The sequence below is a fragment of the Pterocles gutturalis genome, unplaced genomic scaffold (genome assembly GCF_000699245.1).
Source record: "Pterocles gutturalis isolate BGI_N339 unplaced genomic scaffold, ASM69924v1 scaffold23968, whole genome shotgun sequence".
Taxonomy (NCBI): Eukaryota; Metazoa; Chordata; class Aves; order Pterocliformes; family Pteroclidae; genus Pterocles; species Pterocles gutturalis.
In genome coordinates this window covers 16,941-32,799 of record NW_010118734.1, presented here as the reverse complement: position 1 = coordinate 32,799, position 15,859 = coordinate 16,941, and the positions used below count along the sequence as shown (strand labels likewise).

Sequence of the window (15,859 nt, the reverse complement as noted above, 5' to 3'; positions counted from 1 at the left end):
CACTCTAATATAAATTAGCTGTAATGCCTCACACAGGGCAGCAGGGAAACGTAAGAATAAAGCATGTACAGAACCATACACTGTGATACATATAAACCCACCGACAAACACTGAGCTAGCCGAATAGACACCATTACACTACTACAGAAACTATTTCATCTTGGTAAGAACATCTTAGGCACAGTTCTCTCATACAGGTAGTCAACATGCAGATTTCCCCCCCCACCGGTATTTGGATAATCTAGTTAGCAATCTGCATATGCTGATGTGTGAAGAAAACAGGTCTAAAGAAAAATAACCGGTACATTTGGATTTATTTTACTTGTGAATTCAGAAGTGTGACCAAACAGTTCTAAATCAAAATCCTTAGTACATGCCACTAAGGCACATTTAATTTTTTTTCATCTGCATAAAGTTAATGATGTGTTTGGGTTATTTTTTCCCCTTTGAGCAGAGAAAAACAAGTAAGCTTCATGTAGAGGGGGAAAGAAGCTGCCCAGCAGACAAATTGTATGAATAAATGTTTTTATCCAGATTCAATCCCTGCAACTGGACAGGGTGCTAGATAATCTCATCTAGGCTCCCTTTCCCACGAAGGGTTGGACCAGGTGATTTTTTGAGGTCCCTTCTAATCTGGGTTGTTCTATGGTTTTAAAACCCTGGGTGATGAACATCCTGGTATTTGTAAAGAGTGTTCTGCATTTCATTTGTACAAGGTTTGTATTTCCTTTTCATTTCAATAAATCACCTTTTCGAAACATTATAACAACAGGAAACACTAGATGACAGTTTGCCAAGCATTAATAACTTGTACAGCTTGACACTAAATCTGATTACAAATGTGTTTGTTGTTGAGAGCTGTACACGGAAAATGCTAATTCACCATTCGATATCTCTTAAGCTGCTTCCAGGATGGGAGGACTTAAACATTTCTTTAAGGTCCAATAACAAATCTCTTGCCAGGATCTAAATAGTCTGTGTACATTACAAACAGAAAGACTGGTCAGTGGCCAGAAACAGGCAGTCTTTTACATTTCCTAAAGAACAAACTGTACCAGTTGATAAACTGCATTTCCATTGCCAGTACAGTATTTCAAGGCTGAAAGAAATAAAGCAACAAGTTTCAAAATAGATGCGATTTTGAATAACATCAAGAAGTATGAAGAGAGGAACTTAAGAAGATTTTAACAATTTCAAAGGGAGCAACCTGAAAACCCCACCTCTTCACCACCAACACTAATCACAGAGTTAAATGTCTTCCTATGAAGACTGTACAATCTCCTGACTTATCAAGACTCCTGAAAGCTATCTGTGGCAGATATAACAGCACTTTCCAGACGGGTAAATGTTTGCACTACAGATATTGGAAAGATCATATCAATGTCTTCCTCCTTCTAAAGTCACTTCAGTTGTTGGACACATTTAAACGCTGTTTAAAACCAGGCCAGTGCTGTGCCTGCAGCTAGTTACTCTCCTTTCCTTGCTCACTGATGTAGCCTCTAATATAATGAATAAATTATGAGGCGTTCTGAAGAACAATGACGGTACAAACCCAGGAGACACGAGAAAGCAGATGTTTACCCTTCTTTGCATTAACGCTCCAAACACACAGACTGGTAGATAATTCAGTATTCCCATCACTTATTTTCCTATTTAATTTCCTGATGCCACCAGTTGCCAACCTCTAGGACAAAAATCAAGTAAGGGAGAACTACTGTGCTTTAGGCATGGATGTGCCATAATTTCTAACAAACCAAAGGGGCAGCAAGTTGATGGTCTCAGTAGCAGCTGGCAGCCACAGCGCACTGAGGATATTACATAAATGACCACCAAAAAAATAATCTTAAAACTAGGTACTTGAGTTCTGCTTTTTAGAAGCTGCTTCTGCAGCCATGCTTTGCAGGTACCTGTAACTACAGATCTAAGTAACCTGGGGATAAGTTAGCTGCTTTCATTCTCCCACCTCCAAAGGAGATTCAGCATAAAGAGGAGCTCAAGTAGCCAGAAATAAATGGCAACAGAAAGATCTTTGAATTCTGATCAGGAAGTTGTATTATGTTTGATTACATGTGTATTCAAATCAATTTTATTTAAAAGGCTTGCTTCCCCTACCTCTGATCATGCAGTACAACCACAAGCAGGAAGCACGCGTAAGCACTCTTGGTATTCCAATCTGACGTAAGAACGCAGTCATTCTGTTGCCTGACTCCTGAGTCATGCCAATCTCCTTCTACGCTTGTTGCTATGCTGGTGTGAATCTTTAACACCTTTCCCTTATCAAAACCTGGGTACTAGAAACCTGTGTTTTTCAAATCACAGTCTATATCCTGGAGCTTAGCTACTTCCAAGGGCAGATTATGAAGGCTACAAAAGCACAGAAAACTCATGCAGGACATGTGCTTCAAGGTATTTTTACTACCTCATGGAGACTCCACTCTGCACAACCAGCAGCTATGGCGAACTCCGGATACCTTTCCTAGCATCTTCAGAATGGAGACAGGGTGAGAAAGAGCAAAGAGTAAGAAAGTTCCTGTCCCTTCCTCATCCTGAATGAGCTGTTTGTTATGAAAGGCAGGTCTTTAAGCTGCCCTAAGCAAAAGGTTTGCAAGGGACACGGAATGTGAACCTACTCTGCAAGAATGCAACATTTTATTGATCTTGTAATTTCTATATAATACAATCTCTTGGTTAAGGTTACATCATCTCCTGAAGTTAAAATTCTAGATTTTAAAATTCTTCCTAAGGAGAAGTTTATTTTAAGATTATGATTACCTATTCAAATATACTTCCCCCAGACTAATTTAAGAGCTTAATGGGAGTATTGCGTGGCATGGCAGTGACAGCACCTTCTCCACATGGAAGCAGGTACATGATGAACAAGGTGTTGCAAAATGGGTGCACAGCTGAGAGAAAGGTGCCTCAGCTAACTCCCCCTAGAATTTTAAATGCTTGGCTGTCTAGAGATGTTTGAAGCAAACCCAAAAGAACCAGTGACTGCAAAGGTGTTCACCTAACCCAACCCCAATCTTCGTTTTGCTGAACAGTTAGATGAAAAACACCATAAAATGAACACAGGAGGTGTGTGGTGAGCAGAAATGGGAAGTCAGGGAAAAAGCTGTTGCCATCAATGTCACATCTCCCCTCCTGACATCCATCCCAACCACCAACCCTTAGAGAGAAACAGGAGACGACCAGTTTTCTAAAGACAAATGATCACAGACACCCATGTTCAAACGCAACATAATAATAAATAAAAGACCAAAATGATTTCAGAGAAATCAAGAAGGACAAGCTAATCTTACTACCCTGGGAGATAACCAGTCCCACACCCTGTTCACAACGATTAATAAGGGAACTTGGCGTCACTTAAACTAAAGTGCTGACTTCAGTGATGCTCCCCTTTTTGGCAAGGAGGGACTGAAGGGACTGAAGCAGATGCTTTCAGACTCCTCAGTGCTTGACAGGCTCCCTAAATTATGTAAATAAAAAGCAGAGGGAAGGGGAAGAAAAAGTAAATGCTAAATCCATTTGTCTGGAAGAAGCAAAATTTCACAGAACTATATGCCTAACTACTTGTTTCTACTCAATAAAAATCCCATTTAGAGCCCACAAAACTGAAACACAAAAACCAAAAAATACCAACCTGAGAGTGCCTGAAAAAAACCTCATCGTTTTCACTTTCTTTACTACAAAAAAAACAAAAACAAACCAATATATTACAAATACAAAGCCAGTCTTGTCTTGTAACAAAAACAAGCAGGACTTCTGCACACACAGGTTTTTAGATTTCTGCTACTGCTGCACGCTTGCTTTCATTCAGTAAATGAAAGGACACTCTGGACCACAGCACTTCAGGATGCTGGACTATATATTTTGCTTCCTCTCAGGAGCTATTTGTGAAAAATGTGTCATTTAATGCTAGTGCCCTTAATCCAAATCAATACAACTCTCCCAACAAACATAACTATGGAGAGAAATTGCTAATGCAGGCGAGCAGAGTGGGGCTGTACAGCTCTTGCAGTAGAGCAAAGCACGAAATAAAAAGGGCTGGATTCCCAACCAAGAGGCCAACCCCCAATCCCCTGTGTGGAGTGTGCTGGTTCAGGTGCTTCACAGGTGACTTCTTTTCAAGTCTGCACCATCAACGTGTTCAGTGCTATTACTAACAGGTTGGGAGAAGAGTCTTGGCAGCGTTTGGTGCTGCGCAGAGCCCACACATCATATGCAGTGCCTCCATACGGTCCTACTTTGAAGCTAACATGAAAGGTGACACTGTTCTGCAGCATAACTAAATGTCACCCTCATAGTCTGACATGCAAGATCTCAACCACAGGGAAAATAAAACATATTAAAAAAAAATTTTAAAAAAATCACCTTTCTTCAGATAAAATTTCCATGTCATCGTGTCCTGTTCTGTCTATAGGCCTGGATGAGCTAAAGCTTTCCATACTCTGTAATACAGTAAATGTTAAAGCAGTAAGATACATGACAGAAACAGACTCAAGCTGGAGGCCATTAAACAGATCAAATATAGAAATATCCAAGAGGACTTCTAGAAACAAGACAACAATCAGACTGCTGCACATTTGTAACAAAACAAAAGAAAACCCATACTTTATTGCCCATAACCCAAAAAAAACCCAAAACCCTGCTCACTGCTTCGGCTCTTTCATCAGATGACCTAGAAATGTCTAACAGAAAAATGCTGCATGGTATCCCGCCAGTTCCCATTTTACAGACTGACAGGCAGGCTGAGCTTGAGAATGATTCTGTGGTGTGTACAAGCCGTGTAAGAGCAGGTACGAAAATCCACAGCATCTTCCCAGCGTGACTCCTTATGCTCATGTTAGAAAATACTCCCCTTCTCTGCCAAACCATTCCCCAGTTTTTTCTTAAACAGGCAGAAGAATGCAAAGAGACTGCCATATGGACAGAGCTAATGTTAAGTGTGCTAATACGAATGCAGGGCAAGAAATTCAACTTGTTCTGAAATTTGTCTTGGCTACCATTAGGAACATTAATGCTGCTGTCCTCTAAGAGCTTAAGAAAGTACTGTGAAGACAAGCCATGTTGCCACTTCGGGCATACGTCCAGGAAGTTTTCTACCCTCATTTTTGCACAAGACCCTCTTAAATAGGAGGAAGCCAATCAATAAAAGAGCGTGTGGTTCCTGCCCCAGCCCTGGGAACTGTGTGCACAGCCTTCTTGGGGCAGCCACAGCCCTCTCACCTGCTACACCTCCAGCCTCATAAAGTGGCACAGCTCAGTCACTCCAGCCTTGCTCAATGTGATTCTTCAAGTCCTACTGGTAGCTGGCTACCATGTCTCTGAAATGCAGTTACAAGCTCTTAACGCTTCGCGGTTGGTTTGCTCGGGAGAGTAAGCGGCACTGACATGTTTTCCACTGCTGACTTATGCTTTTGAGTCAGATGCAATTAGACAGCTAAGAGGAAAGCTTCCACACACTGTCCTACATACTCTTCCAGGCTTTGAAAAGCTGGAAGGCTCAGGAAACAGTGGCTAAGACAATACATCACAAACTTGACAAAAGCCCATTAGTAAATGCTAAGGTGTAGGTTACTCCTTTGATAATCCAAGGAGGTAGTCTAATTTGTATTATTATTTGAAGTGTAAAGATGTAGCCAAAAGAAAGCTAAACCACCACACATCCTGCTGGCAGTCTCCGAAATGCAAGGATGAGATAAGCGCACTCATGAAAACTTAAAAAGCAGCCTTTGCTCTTCAAAAAGAGTAGCACCATGCTCTCTGCAAGCTGTTTCATAACAATACTCCCAGTAGACAATCCTACTGTGACACTTCCTCTAGCAAAGCAAGCAAGAACCACGTTGATGGGTTATCTTGGTCAAAGTGGTTTTTGCACAGGGTTAGTCCATTTTACGTTCCTTTCAGCCTTTGCCCCTCAAGAGATCCAAACATGAGGGGCAGGGCAAAGTCCAGCAGAGACAGGTAAGTTTAAGGAACATTTCTTCTGGGAACATTTTAAGACTTCATGAATGTTTTTCACGTTCATAGCAAAAGTGGATGCTTCCGTTAGCCTTTCCCAAATCCTGACTCAAATTCTCATTTACATTTAAACCACTTTATGCTCCCACACATACACAAAAGAGGTGCAGAAAAGACTGTAAGCACTTGACCTTTGCCTATCTTAAAGTCCATGGCTACAAGCAAAAACGCAAAGTGAGAGTGTGTCTGTCTCACTGTGCTCTTTCATGAACTATCACAAGTAGGTTACTTACATTGAGCACTAAATCTAAGCACAGCCTACAATTTTTGGCATCTTATATTCTTTTTATCACAAAGAGAAGCCAAATCTGCCTCTCTCTAGAATCTCTCCACAGGGTAAGTGCATCAGATCATGCAATTTTGTGACCTAAACGAGTCCCAACACAATGTTACATTAAGAAGGAACTCACTCACAGCAGACTCTAAAACTTGATCCAGTACAACCAAAGGAAATGCCCTGTACCTTCGAAGGATGGTCTTTTCACACAGCTTTCACTGTTACTGGTAAGCAGGTAACGCATTCCTGGTGCCAGGCAGGGGGCTGCGTGACACTTCTGCTACTGTGAGCAGACTCTGCCTTGCAGCACGCACAGTACAGTTTCTCAACTGCTGACACTATAATCAGTGCCCGGTCTTGTTGAGAAGGAAGGAGGGTGCATCCGCTTTATTCTAGAGCTTGTAAACATTGGCAAACTGTCTTCTACTGTGAAGGTCACACAAGAATATGCTGGGCAAATTCTACAGTATTGCAGATTTTTAGGATATCAGAGTCATTCACTTCCTCAATAAAGGGTAGCTAGAGGGATCATCTTTTGAACCAACACACTCCAAAGTGTTTTGCAAGTTGCAAACACCACATCAACACACAGGCTTTAGGGAAAAGGAATAAAACACATTTGTCATCTCATTATCAAGACATTACTTGCAATCTACAGTTTCAGAACTTAGCAGGAATACAAAAATAAACTTGACCTAAACATGTGCACCTACATCTGAGGTTCCAACCTCCTTGAGAGATTTGAAAGACTGGGAAAAAGACTTACTTCCCTTTTCTCTTTCCAAAATGCTCTGCTGAATTCAGAAGAAAAAAGCAAAAAGTTGTGGAAAGAGGAACTGGCTATGGATGGAGTAAGACGATCACAGCAGAAATATGGCTTCTCAGTTGCCTCATCACAAAGGTTACAAGAGTTGGATCCAGTGTTCCCCATAGTCCAAAATACCAACTTATGCTTGTACTGTAGGCAAAAATGGCTACCCAAGGGAACCAGATGTGCACTGAAACAAAAAAGACTTTTTCCCACCCTAGTACTAGGCATCAAATACTACAGCATTCCAGCTTACCACAGGACTGTCCTGGTTGTCATTGAGCTCTGAAAGCTTGGTGCTGGATTTCTGACGTTTGGGTTTATTCCTTTCACCAAGATATCCGGAGCTGTTGTCTTGCAATTTTTCTACTTCTTGAGCAGCTAGAATACAGTCTTCAAGATTGCTGAATCCAGAGGGAATGTTTTCTTTGTTGATAACTTCCCTAAAAAGAAAAGGGACATTACAACAAGAAGTTGTTTAAAACACTCTCCCGCTACATTTATGACAGCAATAGAGAACTGCATCATGCTGACTGGTGCAGTTCCGGCAACATCTTCCACGCCCTATGAAACCAGTATCTCTGGTTCTTCCTACTGCAGCAAACAACACACACACTGCAATGCCGGATCCCATTGAGAAGTGAAAGCCACGTGTATACACCTCAGGTGAAAAAGCTGTGAGGATCAATGTTTGGGACTTGATTCATTTCCCACTAAAGTCAAGGCAGAGAATCCCATTAACTTCACATAGAAGCTGGACTAGCTCCTGGCTGTCTGTGGTATTTTTATAGAGAATATGCAGCGTTATTTTCCTTTGAGACACGTGCTTTTAATTTAGAAAAGTGATTCACAGCTGCGGTTCAAGGATCTCCTTTGGTGCATGACACCGCATAATGAGCCCTCTTACTCATACTCACAAATGCCAGAGCAGGACTGTGGTGCTTTAGCCAAATGCTTGATTCCTGTTTGGGAATTAGACAAAACAGAAAAGGGAGTGCGCCTCTGCAATGGCAACACACCTCCTAGGAGAGAGGACTGTTGTGCTATGCTGGGAAGTGAACAGGACAGCTAGCTTTAAGTCATCACACCACACATGAGCAGGGACTCTGTGGGCTAGCAGGGCTTGAGCATGTTTTCCAGTAGCCTGGTGTATGGCTTATCTTGCTCTGCGCAATGAGCCTGCTGGATCCTCCAGCATGCAGCCTTCCCTTCACAACCTGTTCAGTAGTCTTCCCTCTGTGCAATAATGAAGATGCACATACATAACACATCACTACATTATGGGAACAGGAGAAAAACAATGCATCTCATTCTTCACTATTCTACCCTGCCGGAGGCTAAAGGCAGGCTGCTTACACTTGACATTGAAACTGGAATGTTTGCTAACTGTTGTACATGTGGCTGCCTTATACAGTGCTGTGCAACTCCAAAGCTTGCTTTCATTAACAGCAGGACAATTCCTCTACGGTTGTGCTGGTGTGACAAGAAACCAGTTACTCTGGAGTATCCAGACAGTGACAAAGTATATAACAAAGTATTCAGATCAAAAACAAAACTAGAAAGTTTCAGTGATTTTCTAGATCATGAATCTCCTACATCTTGTTGGTGGATGTGAGATACAAAGAGGTATTATAAATCATAGAATCATAGAATGGCCTGGGTTGAAAAGGACCTTAAAGATCACCTAGTTTCAACCCCCCTGCTGTGGGCAGGGTTGCCAACCACTAGAGCAGGCTGCCCAGGGCCCCATCCAGCCTGGCCTTGAACCCCTCCAGGGATGGGGCATCCACAGCTTCTCTGGGCAACCTGTTCCAGTGCCCCACCACCCTCTGAGTGAAAAATTTCCACCTAATATCCAACCTAAATCTCCCCTCTCTTAGTTTAGAACCATTCCCCCTCGTCCTGTCACTATCAACCCCTGTAAACAGTCACTTCCCCTCCTGTTTATAGGCTTCCTTCAAGTATACAAGAACACATTTACCTTTGTGGAAGCTTTTACAAACCCTTGAGCAGGCCAATTAAATATACATAACCTGTAGATCATATAGTCTGTAAAGCCTGGGAGTTCACGTATGTGTTTTGGTGGTAAACACTCTTCCTAGCTAAGTCTCATCTTATGACATCACAAATCCTCTTGTGATCCATCACAAGGCAAGGAGATGAAATCACTGACAATCCAAACAACAACTACAGAAAGAAGTTTTGAAAGAATTCCTAATTTTGATAATTCACCCCAAGGAGAACCAAGAAGAACAATTTGAACCCTAGCCAGCCTTCAAAACTTCCAGTGTGCTTTAAATCCTGGCTCCAGATTTACAAACTGAACCTGAACAACTGTGTCAACCTTGTCTAAGGGCAGCTCTGTAATGCAATGTTGAAAAAAAGCCTGCAGTACTATATGCTTCCAAACACGTACACTAGCCAGTCTCTGACCTACTTACCTGAGATGCTTGGCAGCAGGGCTACTCAACAAGAAAAACTACTTCGGAGCTACTGTCAGATACTCTGGTGACTTGCAAGTGCCATTTTCCCCGTCCATCTTCACAGATTATTTTCATTCACTATGGAAATGGCTTTTTATTTTGTAACTGTGGATTTTTTTACAACGGTAGCATTGACACATTTTGGGAAACAGCATGGCTGCAATATTAACAGGAGGTACTGATGGGTATGCACCTGTATAAAGTGGCTTTGTATAGGAAGTTGCAGATCCAATAGGATTTGGGGAATTCAGCACCCAGAAAAAATGGGTAAGAGTCTAGATGTTTATTCAGAATCTACCTTGAAATCCTAGCAATCCAAGTCAAGTATACACATTCTTTACACAAAACAGTGCAGTGTTAAAGCTAGACATACGTGCAAGCACTGATTAGATCACTGACCTGCAAAGTCTGTAGTTACAGCTCCTCAAAGACAGCTATGCCTTGGGCAAGTGTTTGTTAAGGCTGTGGTGGTAACAGATTTGTACCACACAATATATGCCACAAGCAGAGGAGTAGGAAAGGAAAAACAGGTATTATTTTTACTCTTTGATAGACATCTCATGAAATTCACCACTAAACCATGTTTGAACTTTGGGTAACAGGGTGAATAAAAATTCTTAATTCCGATTAATCAACAGGAAGATTTTTCTACTTTCAGATGAACTCCCAGGGCTCCTCAATAAACCCAAACACAAGCTGTGCCTCCACATACAAAAGGAGAACTTGATCTCATTTTTTAAGGCATTTTGAAATCAGAAAAGCATCTAAACCCAATGTTTTTATCTAGAGAAAGTTACAGGCAATAGGGCCAACTGCTTGGGGATTTCCACTAAAGCAACAAATACTGCCATTGAACAATTCCAAATGCTGTAATTAAGAACTCTACTATACTGTGTTAAAAAAAAAGGGTTCTTATCACACTTTGCCCCACTCCATGACCTCTAATAAACTCCACATTTCCCAGCTCTAACTGATGCAGTGGAGCTCTGCACAGGCACTCCGGTCTGCTCTCCACTTTCAACTCAGGGCAAGGGCCAGTGCATTTCATAACAGAGCTAAGCATTGCCTTGGTAAGAGGACATGACTAGGATACACTTAATCAAATATACTTTCCGAAACAAATAAATCAGGCTCATACATGTCTCTGTTTCTCCGGGCTTCCTCCTGCTCTTTGTGTTGTCGCCTCCTCTGCCTGGCAGACACATTAGAAGAGGCTGAAGATGTTCCCGATTCAGAGTCCTCTGAACTCTGGCCGCTTGAGCCATGAACATCAAAGAGATGCTGCTCCACGGCTGAGCGGATTGTCTTCTCTAAATACCTGTCAAGCCGAAAAATAAGGTCAATTGAGCTCAAAGACTTTGTGGAGCTCCCTCTCTGCAACCATAAACAAAGCAAGGGTATCCAAGGTTTATGTTTTATTACAATGGCAAGGCAATATAAAATGTCCTAGGGCTGTGACATCTGCAAAGAGCTAAGCCAAAATCTTCAAACACCTTGACGTTTAGGTCCCTCAGAAGAGCTGAGCCTCCCCAACTCATCTTGCTCTTTTTTATTTCTAGGGATGTTTGAACCTTCAGTAAAACAGCTGATTTTACTTACTACAACCACAGACACTGGTGCCTGACTTTGACCCTCCACTTTAACAGTCCTTGCCCTGATGGAACTGTATTTGATACCCAGCCATGCTGACACTGGTCAAGCCTCTTGTGCAACCCGAGCTCAGTAAGGCATCATCTGCAAGAAGGTGATTCACTGCTGTCTCACAGGGGGATGAGAACACGCAAACAGTACCTCACTACAAACCTCTCCTATGCTTAATCCGGTGACCGAGCACGTTATTTGGTTCCAAGTTCATGCTGTTTTCGCACTGTTCTTGTGCCATGAATGCACCCACAACCACCTTTGCCTTACACTGCTGTGAGATCACCATCACGGCCACTGGCAGTAAGAGGGCATCCACACAGGCCACAGCAAGGGACCCTCTGCAGTTGCATCAGTTAAAGATGTGAGACTACCTGAACTTTCAACACAACCAAATCTCCTTCATTTTTGTACTATTTTCTTGTAGTATTTCCTTCTTTCCTTTCTTAATCACAGGAAGTTTTTATGGACAAAATCTGATTTTCCCCCTCCCCCGCCCCGAAAAGATCATTTGGAAACACAGTTTTGTACATCCCCACCCCATCTCTGATCCTTGCAATGCTTTAAGTAGTCTGCTGAAGAATTCATTTTTCAAACACGCCTGTCCAAAGCCCATATATAGCTTTTAGTGATTTTTCCATAATTAAAAAAAATTATTTGCAGGATTTGCTGGATAATTTTCAGCTGAGTAGCTATGAGTATGGGAATCTGTACCTGGACTGACTTCTCCAGAGAACTTACAAAAGTTGTTGCTAAGTTGCTATAGTTGTAAGTCTGCTGAGACTGCAGATCCTGAAAAAGTCAGAACATCTTAGCAACTGCAAAAAACCACAAGGTTCAACTTGGCAAATATGCCTGTGTTTCACGTACCGATAAGAATCAGTTCTGCAAACCCATCAGCCATTGGGAATTTCCAGTTCCAGCTTATCAGCTCTGCTGCTCCCAGTTATGGTAGTGGGGTCAAGCCCCATCCTCTGCTGGGATGCAACATGGTGCAAACAGGAGCAAGAGGATGACACAGTGCAAACAGCTTCTTTAAATATGCAAGTTCTGCCTAACTAAGACATCGCAGGCACAGTATGAGGAAAGAACCAAGAGGCTGAGAATTTTTCAGGAGGGAGTGATTTATTATCATTACAAATGCTTTGGTTTGGAAAGAACTGTCTTTTTTTTGTTTGTGCAAGAACAACCCTTAAAGAGAAATAAAAGAATAACCAGCTCCTTTAAAAAGCTCCAATATACAAAAAAAAAAAGGTATCTACAAAATTGTAAAAGAAACACTTACTCTCCTGTAGCAGGAACGTTATTACTGACTTGCGATATGTGGGCACTGTGCAGAAGAAAAAAAAGAGGAGAAAGTTAGACCTAATTATCACAATAAGGTCTTAAAGTCCCTTCTTCGTTGCTGCACGAAGATTTAAAGGCCTGAGCTGTCTCAAGAACTGCATATGCATGCCACAAGCTTTCCCCTTAAGGAATTTTCACTCCCACAGTGACGTGGAGCATTTTGACAATGCCAACATCCTCAAGAATTAATTTCCCTGTCATTCCCTTGTGGTAGGCCAAGGTCTAACAGAAAGTATTTCAACTTCACCACATGGCAGATTTTTTTGCTTTCTTCTGAGCCTTCTGCTGCTGCAGGTTGTTTTTAGCCTCATCACAGAAGTCCTTGCCTTTTGAGGCCAACTTGAAAATGTATACACTGTGAAAGGGGACTTAAATGTTAAGAATCTTTAAATATTAACGGAGGACAAAGACAAAATACAGACTTTGCACAGTTTTCTTCCTGCCGTTCTCTAATATTCATGTTATTTGTTTCACATTTTTAGAAATAAAGCATATGCTCTCTTCTTTCCCAATTCCCTCGGTCTGTTGTCAGGCTCAGGAAGAGCTGACACAATCATAGGTGTCATTGTTTGCTGCTTAAAGCCCTTCTGAACAAGCTGACGTGCCACCTTGCACAGCTGTCACTGCTCTCTTCCCTCTGCCAAGCCGAGTCCCATCCTGCCCCCTCTTCCCCCACGCTGACTTGGCTCTGCAGATAAGGTGACACTGTTTGCCTGTTCATCACTCCTGTGACCTTTGCTAAGTCAAATAGTCAAGACCTAGTGGTTTCACTTGGATTTTTCCCTGTATCAGCGGAGGAATTAGCCATACGACCGGCTGACATGTCTCAATAAAATGGCACTGCGTGGCCAGGGTACGGGACAGGCTGGATGCAAGATGTGTGTGCCTCCTGCCAAACAGCTATAGCTATTCATCGCTTTCAGTTTTTACCGGTTTCTCCCAAACTGTTTCAATGCAGACTGGGGTCTGCAACAGCTGACTTCCCTCAACTAACCGAAGGTTTACCCTCTGCTTCCCTTGAATATTTCACACTTTGCCATACAGATCTAGTGCTAGCTAAGAAGATGCAGCGCTCTTGGATGATAACTGCTCTGTGGCTTTGCTGGGTTTCAGTGTCACTTCTCACGGAAGGCAAGCGACAGAGGACGAGAAGGGTAAACGAGGGGCCACTACAGCCAGTTTAACAAAACCAGCAAAACTGCCTCACTGCTGTAGTGAAGTACAAACCCCACAAACACCTTGCTGCAAATTACACTTGCAAAATGCTTCCGTCACAGATTTGCCAGTGTATGTCACACTGCCTGCGCAGCACCCAGGCAGCTGTGTCGTTCAGATGATTTCATGAACAGAAGACATACAAACAAGTAATACTCTACTTCTTATTATGGACATGCAATTTGCACATAGGAAAAAAAACCCTGCAAGATCCCTCCCTTCCCACACATAACATCTTGACTATTAACTACTGGATGGCTTTGCAATTTAAAGTGCACATTTCAAGCACCCTACTTGCTTTTCTGCTCACTTACATAAAATATTTGGCTTCTTCCCAGCCTGAAACTATTTTTTAAGGCTTGGCCTCCCATGGGAGATGGATTAGCAAGTAAGATGCTAGTGTGGTAAGGCTAAACCACATTATAAGATAACAATTCATCCGCTGGCTACTGCTTCTACATGTGTGGGAGTAAGTTAATATTGTATCAACTTTCTATAATATTTACGTGCAATACACACTGAGTGGGGGTGTCTTCCATATCACACCTTTCTTCTCTGTTTTCAGCTCAGGAAAGTGGCAGGGGAGAGGGAGCTAGGATTGTCTGGATTCTAGCTTTTTAAAAAACACCCCTAGGACACACGTATAACTACCCATCACACAAGACAGTAAATCTCCGGAAACAGCTCTTCCCTCTATTTCCAACAGAATTAATACTGTGCAAAAACGCAAACTCCCGTTTCTTTCTAGCCTAATGAAAGGATAGAAGAAGAAAACTTCATGCCACTAACTCCGTCTGCAGTGTTCAAAGCCAGCAGTCACCCTCTGCAAACCACTCACATCATCACTGAACACCCACCAGCTCCTTTACACAAAAAGTACTAAAAAGAAGAAACAAAAGATAAAGCTGCAAAAATATCTAAGTAAAATGTCAAAAATTTTCACAAACCCCAATACATTCTGTAGTTGTCCAATTCTCACTTAGCGTGTGCTTTATTAACACCGGTTCAGTTTTTAGTCCATTAACCTTGCTAATTCATAATGACACACATCTGGGTAACAATTACTTTGTGGCATCCAGAAAAGCCCTACTCAGACAATACAGATTCTGTCGGAGAGCCAGTAACGCAGTGACTTTCAAACTACCCACCAATGACAAGGAAACACGTCTAAAGCTACATGCCAGCTGAGTGGATGACTGCGAAACGAAGCTCTGACATTCTGATTTTATTATACTTCCCTTCTAAATACTGCTTCCTTATATACTGAATGTAACTTTATTCTTAGCCCTGTGATATTTTAATGCTCTTTTATTATCCCCCTCTCAATAAGACAGACATTTCAAAACAGAATTTTTCCAGATACACCAAACTTCTTTTAATTGTTACCTTTCCTTGCTATTTCATTTTGAAGCTTAATTCAAATGCACTGCTAAACTGACAGATTTGCTCTGCACCAACCTTTTTTACATCGAGGACATTCACATCCAAAACAAATGGTGGAGGGGAGAGAACGACAACAGTGGCTTTAGGAGTTGAGCCTGCCCAGGGATAGAGCGGGACGTGCTCGAGCATGTCAGTAAACTCAGGGAAAGGCACAGCCCTGTAAGGATTTCACAGCCCAGAAGAGCAACTAGGCAGGTGGGGTGCATCCTGTGGGGTTTTCCAAACTTCCTAGGTGGCAAAAGTAGCTCTGCCATTGGATTTATGCTTCAGAGAGCAGGCAAGGTGTGCCGTGCCCAGAAGAGCCCTCTTGGCATGCCCACCTGCGCAGGCAGCTGTCTCAGAAGGGCTGCTTTGCTCAGTACATCATCTAACAATGGGAACTCATGTTCTGCTTCGTTTCATTATTTTCTCCTCGCATCCGCTCCATTTCACTGTGACGTACGGTCAATTATCTCCACAGCTAGATTATGTTTATTAAATTATGCAGCTTCGGCAGAGCACACCGAGAAATAGCGACTTTCAGCAGAAATTAAAGGTTTTCCTCAGGTGACAGAAAGCAGCAGGAGAATTTCCCCGTGCTGGGGACTTCTATTTTCAGAGAGCCACCCACAAAACCTGCTT

The 15,859-nt window shown here is 42.3% G+C and overlaps 1 protein-coding gene across 1 annotated transcript in view; it reads right to left on the bottom strand.

Moving 5' to 3' along the window:
* Nucleotides 1-12,589, bottom strand: part of FAM13A (family with sequence similarity 13, member A) — a gene marked incomplete at both ends in the record, with an annotated part of 28,559 nt that extends 15,970 nt beyond the window's left edge. Inside the window, 5 exons of the mRNA XM_010076351.1 lie at nt 3,644-3,686; nt 4,375-4,451; nt 7,366-7,552; nt 10,731-10,910; nt 12,519-12,589. Of these exons, the coding sequence (XP_010074653.1) occupies nt 3,644-3,686; nt 4,375-4,451; nt 7,366-7,552; nt 10,731-10,910; nt 12,519-12,589 (558 nt within the window). The remainder of the gene's footprint in view (nt 1-3,643; nt 3,687-4,374; nt 4,452-7,365; nt 7,553-10,730; nt 10,911-12,518) is intronic.
* Between the last annotated feature and the right edge of the window lie 3,270 nt (nt 12,590-15,859).